The following is a 15582-nucleotide window of genomic DNA, read 5'->3' as shown; positions in this document are numbered from 1 at the left end:
TCTACAAATCGACGGTAATACCCGCCAAGACAAGAAAGCTCCAGATCTCCGTAGTTGAGGATGGTCTGGGCCAATACTGCACTGCCTCAATCTTCTTCGGATCTACCTTGATCCCCTCACTCGATACTATATGACCCAAAAAATGCTACTGAATCTAGCAAGAATTCATACTTTGAAAATTTTACATATAACTTCTTTTCTCTCAAGGTCTGAAGCACAGTCCTCAGGTGCTGCTCGTGATCCTCCCGACTCCGGGAGTACACCAGGATATCGTTAATAAACAAAATGATGAAAGAATCAAGATAGGGTTAAAATATATTGTTCATCAACTGCATGAATGTTGTTGGGGTGTTGGTCAGCCAAAAAGACATCACCAGGAACTCGTAATGACCATACCGAGTCCTGAAAGCAGTCTTCGGGATATCTGGCTCCCGAATCTTTACTTGATGATAGACTGAATGCAAGTTGATCTTAAAGAACACTCTGGCACCCTAAAGCTGATCAAATAGGTCATCAATACGTGACAATGTATACATGTTCTTCACTGTAACCTTGTTCTACTGGCGATAATCAATACACATCTGTATAGAATCATCCTTCTTCTTTACAAATAAGACTGGAGCAACCCAAGGCGACAAACTAGGCCGAATGAATCCCTTATCAAGCAACTCTTGTAACTATTCCTTTAACTCTTTCAACTCTGTTGGGGCCATACGATAGGGTGGAATAGAAATGGGTTGAGTGTCCGGTAATAAATCAATGCCAAAGTTGATATCTTTATCGGGCAGCATGCCCGAAAGATCCACTAGAAATATGTCTGGATAATCCCTCACTACCGGAACTGACTCGATGATAGGAGTGTCAGCACTAACATCCCTCACATATGCCAGATAGGTATCACTCCCTTTCTCAACCATCCGTTGAGCCTTTAGAAAGGAAACTACCCTGCTAGGAACATAATCTAAGGTACCTCTCCACTCTAGCCACGATAGACCTGGCATAGCCAATGTCACCGTCTTGGCGTGAAAATCAAGGATAGCATGATAGGGCGACAACTGGTCCATGCCCAAAATAACATCGAATCCACCATATTGAGCAGCAATAAATCGGCTCTGGTCTTAAAACCACTAAGAACAACCAAACACGACCGATACACACGATAAACAATAATAGAATCACTCATGGGTATAGACAGGAGAACTCAGAGAATCACAGGATACACCCAAATACGGAGCAAAATAAGATGACACACAAGAATAAGTGGAGCCTGGATCAAATAAGACTGATGCATCTCTATGACAGACCGAAACAATAACTGTGATGATAGAATTGGATGCAATTGCCTCCGTCATAGCAGGAAGGGCGTAATATATGGCCTGGTCTCCCCCTTTAGGTCAACCTCTACATGTCTGACCTCCACCTCGAGCTGGCTGTGCAGGTGGAGTGGTAGCTAAATCTGTAACCATACCTGAGAACCCGGTGGAGCACGCGGTGCCTGAGTGGTCTATAGAGGTGCACCCCTCCTGATTCTGGGGCAATCCCTCACCACATGACGAATGTCACCACACTAAAAATAAGTTATCGGGGGACATGGCTTCTGTGACTGGCTCGGTCCTGATCGGCTGGACTGACCACTAAAAGCACCCCATGCAGAAGGTGCACTAAATAATGGCGGTGCATAGTAAGGAGTCTGGGGCCTAGGAGTGGCCGAAGTATCGCTGGCAGATGGAAGTACTGAATGAACAGGGTGACCCATATATCCCCTACCCTGATGAGCTGCAGCTGGGGCACGAGTACCACTATATGTGCTGGACTCTCTAGATCTCATGTCCTCTCTCTCCTCCCTCTCCCGAGTTAACATACCCTTTAGTCTCCTAGCAACCCCTACTACCTACTGGTATGTGATGTCCATCTCTAACTCACAGGCCATACTAAATCTGATAATGGGGTTGGGAGGAAGGGAAAGTTGAGCCCTAGATATATCGGGCCTTTTGAGATTCTTGAGAGGGTTGGAGATGTGGCTTACAGACTTGTACTAGCACCTAGTCTCTCTGCAGTTCATCCAGTATTCCATGTTTCCATGCTCCGGAAGTACCACGGTGATCCATCTCATGTGTTAGACTTCAGCTCAGTCCAGTTAGACAAGGACCTATATTATGTCGAGGAGCCGGTGGCCATTTTGGACAGGCAGGTTTGAAGGTTGAGGTCGAAGAACATCGCTTCAGTGAAGGTTCAGTGGAGAGGTTATCCGGTTGAGGAGGTAACTTGGGATACCGAGCATGATATACGCAACCATTATCCTCATCTTTTCACCACTTCAGGTATATCTCTATACTCGTTCGAGGACGAATATTTGCTTTAAGAGGGGGAGGATGTAACGACCTGACAAGTCGTTTTTAGAGAATTAGATCCAAACCCCTATTTATTGCTCCTTCTATTTCATTCTGTGGTTACGTGACTTGCCGGGAGGTTCGATTTTTGGTTTCGGAGTGAAATGGGACGCATAGTCCCTAAAATAGAAGTTTAAGTCGTAGGATTAGACTGTAGTTAGAATTGTATGAAAATGACTCAAGAATAGAGTTTTGATGGTTCTAATAGTTATGTATGATGATTTTAGACTTAGGAGCGTGTTCAGATGTTGATTTGGAGGTCAGTATGTCATTTCGACATTAATTAGCGAAAGTTGGAAAATTAGATGATTTTTGGAAAGTTTGATCGGGAGTGGACGTTTTGATATCGGAGTCAGATTCTGATTCCGGAAGTGGGAGTAGGTTCGTAATGTCAATTATGACTTGTGTGCAAAATTTGAGATCAATCGGACTTGATTTGATAGGTTTCGGCATCGAATGTAGAAGTTGAAAGTTCTAAAGTTCATTAGGCTTGAATCGATGTACAATTCGTGTTTCTAGCATTGTTTGATGTGATCTGAAGGCTCGACTAAGTTCGTATGATGTTTTGAAACTTCTTGGTATATTTGGTTGAGGTCCCGTGGGCCTTGGGTGGATTCTGGATGATTAACGGAATGAAAATTAGACTTAGAACACATCTGGAAATTTTTTCCTTCTGGTTCAATCGCACCTGCAGAATTTTGCTCGCAGGTGTGAGCTCGCAGAAGCGTGCATCGAAGAGCAAAAACGGAAAAGGGCTGAGTGTGGCAGTGGCCACAGGTGCGCGTGAATGACCACAGAAGCGGAGTCACATCTACGGCAGGCCAACAGCAGATGCGAAAATAGGAGAAGGCGAGTTGCTTCGCAGAAGCGAAAGTTTCTCGGAAGAAGCGAGCTCGCAGAAGCAGAAATCCTGGCCATAAGTGAAATCCGCACCTGCGATGGTTTTTCCGCAGGTGCGGCATTGCATGTTCGACTGAGGCCTCGCAGAAGTGACTTCACTGGGCAGAAAAGGCCTAATGTCGAGGGTTTGATCTCACTTTGATTTCTGGACCTAGAGAGCTCGGTTTGTGGCGATATTTTGATATATTTGCAAGGAAATCATTGGGGTAAGAAACTCTCACTCGGTTTTGGCTGTATTACACGAATATATTATTGTTTTTATCATTTAATTAGTGTTCTTAGTTGGAAATTTGAGGAAAAATTGGGAAAACGTTTTAGGCTATAATTTGGGGATTTGAAAGGCGATTTGAGGTCGGATTTGAGTAATTCTTGTATGGTTGGACTCGATATCGAATGGTTGTTCGGATTTTATAATTTTGTTCGGATTTTGAGACATGGACACGGGTCGACTCTTTGGGGCGATTTTTTAATTCTTTGCTAAAGTCATAGATTTATTATTTAAATTAGTTTCTTATAGTTATATTTATAGTATGTAAATGGTTTGGCTAGATTCGAGCCAATCGGAGTTGGAAAGTCAAGGGAAAAGCATTCTTATTGATTGATTGAGCGAGATTTGAAGTAAGTGACTTGTCTAACCTTGTGGGGGGGAGGGGAGAGAACTCCCCTTACGTTTTGGTACTGTTATGGTATTTACAATACGTGAAGGCCATGTACGCGAGGTGACGAGTGCGTACTCGGGTTAAATGTTAAAAATCCAGTTCTTACTAAGTAGTTTCCTTTTAATTCCTTAACTGAGTTACTCTAGCATGTGTAGTCATCATGTTTAGCCTAATGTCGCATGTCTACGTGTCTTATCTCTTACTTGCAATTTGTGAAACATGCTTAGTTGGATTACCTGCTTCCTTGATTTTGTATTCAGTCTTTAACTGTAGGATTCCTTGCTGTAATTTCACTGTCCCATTGGTTATCTGTTGCATATTTACTTTTGGGACTACAAGGCAGTACCTCGGGAGCGCCCTTGTTGTGTATTTACTTTTGGGACTACGAGGCGGTACCTAGGGAGATCCCTTGTTGCATATTTACTTTTGTTACTACGAGGTTGTACCTCGGGAGTGCCCATGTTATTTATTTACTTTTGGGACTACGAGGCGGTACCTTGAGAGTGCCCCTGTTGTTTATCTTTATTTGTTGTGTTGTTATTTTTCTGTAATTTCTCATTATTCACTTCTCAGTTATTTCATTATATAATTATATCTTCTGTCTTGTTTCCTATTATTTCCAGTAGGGCCTTGACCTGACCTCGTCATTACTCTACTGAGGTTAGGCTTGGCACTTACTGGGTACCATTGTGGTGTACTCATACTACGTTTCTGCACATGTCTTTGTGCAGATCCAGGTACATCTTACCAGCCTCAATATTAGTGCGCAATGTTGCTGCTTTGGAGACTTCAAGGTACACCTGCCCGAGACCGCAAGCCTCAGAGTCTCCTTCTATTCTGTTCTTTTCTTATTTCTTTATATTTTGATAGACAGTGATGTATAGGATTATTCGGTGTTGTACTTAAAGCTTGTGATTTATAATATCTCACCAGGTTTTGGAATTTTATGTATTGAGTTTTAGTAGATTCCTTTTATGAAATTGTTGGGATATTCAAGTTTTAATCTCTTATTTAATATTTCTGCGTATTGTTTAGGCTTACCTAGTCGTAGAGATTAGGTGTCGTTGCTATATCCCACGGAGAAAAATTGGGGTCGTGACACCATCTTGGTTAATGGGTGCCAGATTGAGTCCTTCAAGCATATTTGGGGTATTAGGCAAGGAGACCCTATTTTCCCTATCTTTTCATTATGTGTATGGAGAGACTCTCAAAACTCATTGAGAATGTTGTTTCTACCAGAAAGTGGTTCCCAATCAGTATCAACAGGCCCGGTCCCAAAATCTCTCACATCTTCTTTGCTGACCAATACTAGAAACTGTGACACCATCATCAACACCATAAAGTCTTTCAATTAAGCCTTTGGTTATAAAATTAACTTAATTAAATCTAGAGTGTTCTTCTCATCTAACTGCAAACCTGACCAGGTGGAGGCTCACTCTACCAATCTTTTAATTGAAGCTGTCACCTTCTTTGGAAAATTCTTGGTCTTACCAATTTTTCACAAGATACCAACCAACAGTGATTTCCAATTCATCATTAATAACATGCAATCTAAGCTGGTTGGCTGAAAAACCATTTACCTCAACATCTCATGTAGAACTACCCTAGCAAAAACATCCGTGAGTAGTATCCCAAATCATGTCATGCAATTCATTCAACTACTCTCCCACACCACTAAATTGATTAATAGAATTCAGAGAAACTTCATCTGGGGCACCATCCCAAATAAACAAAATATATATTGTATGATGGGAGATTGTAACCAAGCCTGAAAACTTGGGAGGTATGGGCTTGCAAAAAGTTGAGTGCAAGAATAAAGCAATCCAAGCAGGCCTAGCTTGGAGGATATACCATAATACATCCTCCTTGTGGGCCAGAATCCTAATTTCTAAACACTGCAACTGAACTCGCATACCCAAGAAAGATAAATCTCTCATTTGTAAATACATTTTCAAGGGTTGGGATACATGTAGGGAGGCTGCTAGATAGGTAGTCAACAAAGGGGATAAAGGAAATTTCCTTAATAATGCTTGAATTCCAATAATAAATCCATTAGGAGCAAGATTGAGGGACCCCTCACCACAAATGATCAAGGTGGCCACTATCTACAATAATGGTGCTTGGACTACTTCTTCCCTCTCAATCATTGTCCCTAACAACATCATGAACTTAATAACCTCCACTTTCATCCCAAACAATGCAACTAAGAAAGATAAGATGACTGGAGCCTAAGAAGTAATGACATTTTCAGTACTAAGTCTGCCTACCTGTATCTGAGACAACTAGGCAAAATAATAACTTCAACTGGATTTGAAAACTCAAAGTGCCCAATAAGCTCAAGACTTTCTTGTGGCTCCTGCACCATGACAAACTCCCTACTAGAGCTTTCCTCCAGAAAATTGATATCAATTATAACCCCATTTATTGCTTATGTTTAACAATTTGTGAAACAACTTTACACCTCTTCTTTGACTACCCCAATGCAAAGTTTTTCTGGCATAATCTTACCATTCAAAGCACACTTGTTTATCAACAACAACGCCTCATCTTTACAAGCCAGTCCTGGTCAAACACATGGACCAACCTTAGGAAAAGCCTTTAAATAACAATTTATCTTGGGAGGCTATTTTTCCTTTCTGCTTCTGGCATATCTAGCTTACCAGAAATAACAATATATTCAATAAAAGAAAATATCCTACATCTGTCCCCAATACTATATCAAAAGCCACTAAATATCATGTTCTAACGGATAAGGAATCAGTAGGAAAAGTGACAACTATTTGGATTAAGTGGGAGCCCCAATATGGGGCATTATAAACTTAACATTGATAGGGCAGCACTAGATAATTCAGGAATATGAGGAACTGGGGGGTGTTTTCACGATTTCTCGAGGTGACTGGGTCCTAGGATACATAGGAAGCATGCCACACACCACAAATACTCATGCTAAACTAACTTTTTTTTTTGCGGGGACTGCAAATTGCCGAACAAAGGGGCCTCACACCTCTGGAAATAACCACTAATTCTACAGAGATTATAAGGATGCTTAAAATGAAAAACGATACTTATGATTCTATTATCTCCGAATGCAGGTTGCCAGTCCAAAGTATGGGCAGGACAGTGATGAAACACATCTACAGAGTATAGAATAGAGTCGCTGATCTGCTATGTAAGGAAGGAGCCAGGAAAAAGAAATTTGGGAAGACGACTATGCTGGTAGTTTCTCCCGTGTTTGCAAATAAAGTTTTTTTGAGGTAGATGTCCTACCAACTAATTTTCCTAGAACCATTTTGGAATGTAATATTGATAGGCTTAATACTATGGCTCAATTTCCGGTGGGATGCAAATTCCTCCTCTGATGTACCTATTTCATCCGTTTAGCTATTTAATATTATCAATTTCTTTAACAAAAATATAAAAAAAGAAAAGAAACAGTTAGTACATATTATTATAGGATCGTTAATATAAGAAAAATCTACACGGTTAAAGTCTTGAATTAGACATCCATAACGTGGATTGGTTGGAGTAGGGTGCTTAGGTGGAAGGGCATAGGTTTGGACGGGCAGGTGAAAGACAGAGAAATGGATAAATGTCCTTAGCCACCTAGCTAACCAGCTAGGGGAGTATCTCTTCTCCTTGGCTCAGATGGAGTTTCTTCATAGAGTAGATCGCCAGATTTAACATGACACGCATTGTTACTCACGCTACGTGTCTGCCTTCTCCGCCCAAAATTAACCTCCTCCTTCCCCTTTTTTATTCCCCTTTTCCCTCTTATTCCTCCCTTCCATTACTTCATCTCTCTCTCTCTCTCTCTCTCTCTCTCTGTAACACTATAACACATCCCCATTTCATTCTTGAATCTTTTTTCATGGCTCCTTCCATGGAATCTCAGCAACAGGACCAGCAAAGTCCACTTGTGGGGCCAATTAATGGAAATGCATCTGTCAATAATATTATTCCTGTTGCAGTTGCAGATGATGAGGTTCCTCAAAAATCAAGAGTCACCGTCGTTGGCAGTGGAAACTGGGGTAGTGTTGCGGCCAAGCTCATTGCTTCTAACACCCTCAATTTCAATTCTTTTCACGGTCTGTTTTTCCTACGTCTAAAAATATCCCACATTTTACCATTTCATAATGCAAAACTTTATGTTATTCCTTTATTTTATGTAACTCATGAATTTGTGACATAATTTAGATGAAGTAAGGATGTGGGTGTTTGAGGAAACACTGCCATCTGGTGAAAAACTCTCCGAGGTCATCAATCGAACCAATGTAATTCCCCTGTTTACTCTATTTTAATAACGAATTTTATGTTTTCTAATGTTTCATGTTTGTATTCTAGAGATCAATATTTAAACCGGTTGTTTTTTCTTTTTTTTTGTTTCACAGGAGAATGTTAAATATCTTCCTGGTATAAAACTAGGTAAAAATGTTGTTGCAGACCCTGACCTCGAACATGCAGGTATTTATTACCCATTCTCACTTATTGTTGTTGTAGTAGTTGTTGCGGGTGTTTTTATTTTTATTTAATTTTTCTTGCTAATTATAATTCCATTTGTTTCATTTTATATGAAACAAATAAACCGTATAAAAAGAACGCAGGGAGTATTATGATTATGGTCATTAATGCTTTTGGAATGGTTGCTGCTTTGAAAGAGTAATAGATGAGCTTAGAATATCGTGGAAGGTAGTGTGTGGAGTTTTAGTTTAGTTCTTTTTTAACAGTTTACAGTTGGGGAAATTTTGCAGTGAGGGATGCTAACATGTTAGTGTTTGTCACCCCTCATCAATTCATGGAGGGCATATGCAAGAGGCTAGTTGGAAAAATTAGGAAAGATGCTCAAGCAATTTCCCTAATTAAAGGAATGGAGGTCAAGAGGGAAGGACCATGCATGATCTCTACTCTCATCTCTGAAATTCTTGGGATCAATTGTTGTGTTCTATGTGGAGCAAACATTGCTAATGAGGTTAATATTGCTGGAAATTATTGTACATTTTAGTATTTTGTCAACCTAGCATGAATGTAGCTAAGATTTTCACCTACAGATTGCAGTTGAGAAGTTCAGTGAAGCAACAGTTGGATATAGGGAGAATAAAGAGATTGCAGAGAAATGGGTTCGCCTATTCAATACTCCTTACTTTATGGTGTCAGCTGTGAGTATAGATAAACCTGCATTTGGAAATATTGCTAGTTTTGAGCTCTTTTGACATCTAAATTGGTCAGCCATTCTCTAATAACTTCCATTTAAACTAATGGAAATAGGTCCAAGATGTGGAAGGAGTCGAACTTTGTGGAACTCTGAAAAATGTTGTGGCTTTAGCGGCAGGTTTATATACTTGTACTTCTATTGTCATGTATCTTATCATTAGTTGATTTTACCTTTTGAGTAATGGAGAATTTAATTTTGTGATATGTCAGGCTTTGTAGATGGCCTAGACATGGGAAATAACACTAAGGTAGTCGCTAGAAAGATATTAGATGTCTATATTTAAAGGAAATCGAGTAATTATTCCTCTGATTAACAAGTCTTGTTTGTTTATAAACGACATAACAGGCTGCAATAATGAGAATTGGCTTGAGAGAGATGAAGGCTTTCTCCAAGCTATTGTTCCCTTCTGTTAAAGATAATACATTCTTTGAGAGTTGTGGGGTAGCAGATCTAATAACTACTTGTTGTAAGTATGCATGCAGTTTTCGTTCTACTCGTGAATATCATTTTCACATGGTATCATTAATAAATAATCGTACATGATTTTATATGCAGTGGGAGGAAGAAACAGGAAATGTGCTGATGCTTTTGCAAGGAATGGAGGAAAAAGGTTTTCGCTCTTGTTAGCTTCCTCCTTAATGTAGAAAGAAGACAATGTGCTAATTCTTGTTTCCACTCGGCTTTCTAGGTCTTTTGATGAACTTGAAGCGGAGATGCTGCAAGGCCAAAAACTGCAGGTATTTAAGTTTGACATTGATTATCTGTCAGTTGTTGAAAATGCATATACATGTTCAAACACAAAAGTAGAAAACAGGGTATACGGTCTGGGCTAAAGATTCTTCATTCTAGCTTCTTTAAAACAAATTATTGATGTTTATCCACTGCTGCAACTTTTTTTACACCTGCAAGTTGATAACTTTGCTATGTTGTTTTTAAAATTTTTTGAAGGGTGTCTCTACAGCAAAGGAGGTTTACGAGGTTCTAAGTCATCGAGGATTGTTACAATTATTCCCCCTTTTCTCTACGGTTCATGAGATCTGCAGTGGTCGTCTTGCTCCCTCCGCCATAGTTGAATATACTGAGCACTCAGCCAGATTACCTTTGCTGGAAGGTTCAGCTCACTTGAACTGATATTCAAAGACATGAAGTCAATATATCTAAGATACTCCAGATTTTGGTTTTATCAGTTCTTGCTTCTTCCTTTGTTTTCCCCCTTTAAAATTAATAGTAGAATTTGAAGGTGGGGTTGGTGTCCTCTTCATTAGCCATCAGCAATATGATGCCAAGGAATCATAGGGTTTGAATTATATTATATTGATTCTTCAGGTTTTCTCTTAGTTATGGCAATTGGGAAGATTCAATCATCCTCACCTTTTGATCACTATTGTTTAGTTGAGTTTTCCCCCTCTTATTATCTAGTAATAATTCCACCCAATGAAATTAACTAGTTAAAAAAAATAGGAAAGAGTAAATTTATGACATTACTCTGATTCAAGCACTAATTATTTTAGAGGATTTTTACAGACCAATGCATATCTTGAAAACCATATAAATAATAACCAACTCATTTCATTCTTTACCACACCATCAAACTTCAAGGAAATTTTATAATTTTGGTTCAAGTATCACCCCGTTCGTATTCTTTCGATTCTATCAACACTCTTCCGAGATCTTTCTAATTGGTGATCAATGCTTTTCCTTGATTTTTCAGTGCAATCTACACTTCTTCGAGATCTCTCCATTTGTGCAATTGAGACCCTTAGTTTGTCTGTAATAGCATTACTTGAATGATTCTTTAACTTCTCAGGCCTGTCTGTACTGTGTCTTGGTTTTTCTCTACGGTCAGTGCTTTTTCTTGAAGCTTCAAAAACATCTGTACTCTTCCTAGGTGGCTCAAACTGGTCTGTGCTTTTCCTAGAACTGATCCTCTGTGATGGGGACCTTTCAATAGTTGCTACAAACTTCTTTAGGTGTCTGATATACTCTGGATAGAGTTCCAAGTCACAGTGGTTCCCTCCTTTGATCCATAAAGGCTCATACTTCTCCTTGCATAGCTCCCAGAGCTGCTTGCCATGTGAAAAATCAACTACTTCATCTGCAGTTCCCTGCATAACAATTAACACACAGGCTAAACACGGTAGAATCTTTGCGATGAGCGTCTCTCGAAAGGCTAAACACGCACCATAATTGACTATCGAATGACAGGTAAATGGATAATTCAACATTTTTTTAGTTTAGTCAAAAGGTAAATGCCACACTTACATGAATGATGAGCACCGGACAATTAACCGAAGGGATCTTGTCAATATTCTGCAACACAATCAAGAAAGCACTTCATTTAGTAAGGTAGAAACCCCCCCAACCTTTCACATCCATAAATATAAATACAACCATATATACATTTGTAAATACTATGAGCGATGAATACTACCTTGTAAATGTCAAACCAGTATGTGCGCTTGACAGGATACATGACTCGTAAACCTGAAAGAAGGGGACTGTGCAGAATGACTGCCCTTAATCGTGGCAGACGAGCTGCAAGATCCAAAGTGGGCCCACTACCAACTGATTGGCCATAAAGGATAACATCTTCCTGCTTTGTACCATAGTTTTCTTCAAGGCACTTATATGCAGCTTCAATATCTGCATAGGTATTCTGCTCGCTTGGCTGCAAATAGCAAATACAAGACATCATAAAATATCGTCAAATTTTATTATGTGCAAAAAAGCAAAGCATATTATACGATTTAAGCCAAGTTATGAAATGATGTTCAAAGCTACATACCTTACCAGTTGAATGGCCATATCCAGAATAGTCATACCTACATAAAATTAAGTGGCATTAGGAGTATCATCTGCTGCCTTTTTCCTTTTTCTTTAGCTTTTTTGGGTGGGGAGCGGGTAGGGGGTTGTAAGTGGCTAATACACTAATTGGCATGTTTGACTTAATGTTAGTTTTAACACAAATTGGGTGATAGAGGAAAATAGGAGCAAATCTTTTCCAGTTTTATAATTGAGACCTTTAAAGTCAGTTGACGGCGTGAAAACATTTCCTGATGTCAAATCCCAAAATGAGCGAGAGGTTCCACACTTCTTTGATCCATCTTAGGATAGGTATGAGAACATCTAGACTTTCTGGTATCAAACTTGACGCAGTTTTAGGTCAATCCAATAATACCTTTATTGGGAGTTGAAATCAGACTGATTTAAATTACCTTCGATTCCAAGATAAAAGAGTTAAAGACTTCGAGTTAGTAAATGATGTATATCCTTATTTACCGTTGGCCCTAATGGTTTACTAGCAGACTTTTCAAACTAAGACTTGTTCAATCTTACGGTAACTTGTGATTTTAGCCAAAAATTAATAGGGAAATACTCGAAGTTAATCCATATTACTTAGATTAAAACAATTTAATTGTGTGTCTGAATTTCTTTAACAGATCCTCAGATTAGGAGGAGGCATGATTTTAGACCTAGACCAGGACTACTAGCCAAGTAAATGTCATCACAAAGTGGACAAGTAAATGTCATCACAAAGTGGACAGTAAAGATTATTGCACATATTTATGCTAATGCATATTAATAAACTCATATATACCTGCAGATACATCACATAGAGGGTAGACAGGCTGCAGTGACAGCATCATATTTTTTAGCCTAATGCACACACAGTCTGTCTACTTTGAACCCTATACTGAAACGTCTTCAGAAAATTTGAATCACTCACAAGCTTGAGTTCTGGCGTCAACATCATCTCAGGACCAGCAGATTACCCTCTGCTACTGGACGTCTATATCCATTTGAAATTGGAAATCTGAGAAATAGCTAACTGACAATCTGACATGGCTATGTATTTTATCCTACTCCAAGACTAGAGATTAGTTTTGTTAAGGGCGTCAATATGACAAAGGCACTTTGGGAACATTTAAAGAAACACAAAGATCGGTGACTAACCTACAAAGCACAGCTCTAATCCAAAGTACAAAAATCCATCAAGGTTCAACTAGTAGTCTTTTTGAAGCTTAATCTGTCCAGAAAATCAAAGAAACTCAAATTTACCAGTGATAAACTTGAGTTTTGTGGTCACTAGCCTCGCAAAAGTAACGTGCCATGTTCAGAAACTTCCTTGAAGTTGGCTTTAACCATATCTTTTATCATCAAAACACAAGCGTAACAGATAGTCCAAGTCGAAAAGTCAAGTGTTAATGAAGATTGAGGATTTGGGATGACACGAACCCAGTAATGTCTAACATTAGAGCTACTTAGAAGCCAGTGGTACTTCTAGGTAAGGGATGGAAAGAGGTAAACTTAAAATGAAAATAAGACAGTTGGATAACATTTTTAACTACTGACTACTATCAGCTAAATCCTGTCGGTACGAGGGATCAAACAGAAACTGGCCATGACAGATGACAAATCCAGCAATTCTGTATATCATCTAAACTTGAATAACCACTCAAAACAATACCACGACAAATAACAAATCCAGCAATTCTGTATATCCTCTAAACTTGAATATCCTCTCAAAGCAATCAATACCAATATTGGATAGCTAAGAAATAAAAGTAATCCAGTGTCAGGATCTAAAGTGGTAATTCTTGTTTCCCTCTCTTCAAAGAAAAAAGTATTAGCTGCCAGGATGACCCAAAAACTGAAAATCCGAAACTACTAGAAACTTCAGTTAACAAACACGAAAACTAACAACTATTACTACTACACCTCAATCCTAAACCAGTTAGGATCTGCTATATAAATCTTGTATTCCACTCCACGCTATTTGGACCCAATTGAATTAATAGTCCCACTACGCTTAAGGGGTGCTTCAGTGTAGACAAGGTACTAAGGCTGTGCGCACTCATTGCCCATGAGTTATATCTTGAATGGAGCGATACTAGACACGAATTATAATCGGCAGGTAAGAGTATTAATTACTAAGGAAAATATTATGAATGAATTCGTAACTATTTCTTAAATTACATGCGTATATTTATCCTTTTCCTTCATTGTGTCTTTTTTTACTAAGGGCCACATTTATATTGCGCTTAAAGTCCCAATAGACCTGGAGCACTTTTTAGAGTTTTACTTTGACTACACTGCATATAACATGGCTAAACATCTAAAACATACTCTTAACTACTCCCTCCGTTCCAATTTATGTGAACAACTTTTGGAATTAGTGGTACTAAACAATTCAAAAAGGGGTCCAGAATATTTATGTGGTTATAAAAGTTTCTCATTAAGGGTAAAATTTTAAGTTTAAACAAAATTATTTCCAAATTTAGAAAGGGGTCATTCTTTTTGGAACGGACCAAAAAGGAAATAGATTCACATAAAATGGAACGGAGGTAGTAATATGTATTGCCTATATTTGATCTTTTTCTACCCAATTCCATTCCAATTCTAAAAAAAATGTTTTTTTAAGCAAATTGAGAATCTAAAACTCGAGGGTTTTAAAATCTCACATTTATCCCTAAACTAACATACAAGTATTTAACTTGCTAAAAAAAAACCTTGCAATCACGGAACCTAATGTAAATGTAACAACAGACTAACTTTTAATCCCTAATTGGTATATCCTTTCTGTAAAATATCAAGAATTTTTCACAAAGATAAGGAGAACGAGAAAGAGAAAGAAAAAAAGAGAGAGTAAAGTTTACCCCAAGAGATTGACGCGCAAGTGAATGCTCAATTCAACGAAAAGCTCATACATCTGACCCAAGTCAGCAGCATTTCCATGGGAATACAGTAGAGTGGAGGTAGCCATAGGGTGCCTAACGTAAAGAGCAACTATTTCAGTACCTTTGCGAGTGGGCAACTTAAGGACTTCAACATTTTCACGGTGAGGAAAAGGGCTAAGAAGTAAAAGACCCGTGAGATCATCTTTAACAAGCTTGTAAGAAGGTGGGTTTGGAGGGAAAAACGCGAACTTCGCCGCCATTGATGAGGTTACCCCTCCCATATTCACTTCTTCTTTTTTTCTGAAACTGTGTATACTACTGGTAAAGATAAAGTTGTTGATTTGGGGGATTTAGCAGAAGAATTGTGATTAAGTGCTTAACATGGAAATATTGTACTAGTAGTGTTTAATGGTAAGATTTCGAGGTGGGAGCACAAGGGGAAGTTTAGAACTGGATCGACATTCCTTTCCATTTATACTTCTTTCTCTTTTTTGAGAATTTCTAGAAGAAGGGACTTTACACACTGGAATTTTTACTGTGGTTGACTAAACGACTAAAGCCGACAGAAAACGTGGAATATAATGTGGTTATTGGTCGGTCATGGATCCCTCTCTCTCCATTATTATATGTTCTTTTTTTTTTTTTCTCTCCATTTGGAAGGGTGAAGCCGGGTATTCAAACTCGTTAAAAAATTATATTATATATATAAAATTAAAATTAAATTTTTATGTATAAATAATAGATAT

General features: G+C 38.7%; 2 protein-coding genes across 2 annotated transcripts; one reads left to right on the top strand and one right to left on the bottom strand.

Moving 5' to 3' along the window:
* Nucleotides 1-7490: 7490 nt before the first annotated feature.
* On the top strand, nt 7491-10519 carry LOC107785753 (glycerol-3-phosphate dehydrogenase [NAD(+)]). The gene is made up of 11 exons (XM_016607125.2): nt 7491-8034; nt 8144-8220; nt 8338-8410; nt 8698-8915; nt 8995-9102; nt 9212-9275; nt 9368-9405; nt 9504-9624; nt 9714-9768; nt 9847-9895; nt 10107-10519. The coding sequence occupies exons 1-11, from the start codon at nt 7632-7634 to the stop codon at nt 10287-10289; spliced, it is 1389 nt and encodes a 462-aa protein (XP_016462611.1). The 5' UTR covers nt 7491-7631; the 3' UTR covers nt 10290-10519.
* Nucleotides 10520-10618: 99 nt separating this feature from the next.
* Nucleotides 10619-15376, bottom strand: LOC107785754 (uncharacterized). The gene is made up of 5 exons (XM_016607126.2): nt 14816-15376; nt 11944-11980; nt 11590-11826; nt 11421-11468; nt 10619-11263 (listed from the first exon to the last, which is right to left on the bottom strand). Exons 1-5 carry the CDS (start codon nt 15115-15117, stop codon nt 10784-10786), a joined length of 1104 nt encoding a protein of 367 aa, XP_016462612.1. The 5' UTR covers nt 15118-15376; the 3' UTR covers nt 10619-10783.
* Between the last annotated feature and the right edge of the window lie 206 nt (nt 15377-15582).

Source organism: Nicotiana tabacum, chromosome 17, assembly GCF_000715075.1.
Source record: "Nicotiana tabacum cultivar K326 chromosome 17, ASM71507v2, whole genome shotgun sequence".
Classification (NCBI taxonomy): Eukaryota; Viridiplantae; Streptophyta; class Magnoliopsida; order Solanales; family Solanaceae; genus Nicotiana; species Nicotiana tabacum.
The sequence above is the reverse complement of the archived record's forward strand: the minus strand, read 5'-3'. Positions and strand labels throughout refer to the sequence as shown.

Coding starts and splice junctions, on each gene's coding strand:
- LOC107785753 (XM_016607125.2), top strand. CDS start 7,632: ATGACACGCATTGTTACTCACGCTACGTGTCTGCCTTCTCCGCCCAAA. Junction 9,103..9,211: donor CTTACTTTATGGTGTCAGCT/GTGAGTATAGAT, acceptor TAATGGAAATAG/GTCCAAGATGTGGAAGGAGT. Junction 9,406..9,503: donor ACATGGGAAATAACACTAAG/GTAGTCGCTAGA, acceptor ACGACATAACAG/GCTGCAATAATGAGAATTGG.
- LOC107785754 (XM_016607126.2), bottom strand. CDS start 15,117: ATGGGAGGGGTAACCTCATCAATGGCGGCGAAGTTCGCGTTTTTCCCT. Junction 11,981..14,815: donor TTGCGCGTCAATCTCTTGGG/GTAAACTTTACT, acceptor AATTTTATGTAG/GTATGACTATTCTGGATATG. Junction 11,469..11,589: donor ACTGGTTTGACATTTACAAG/GTAGTATTCATC, acceptor ATTGTGTTGCAG/AATATTGACAAGATCCCTTC.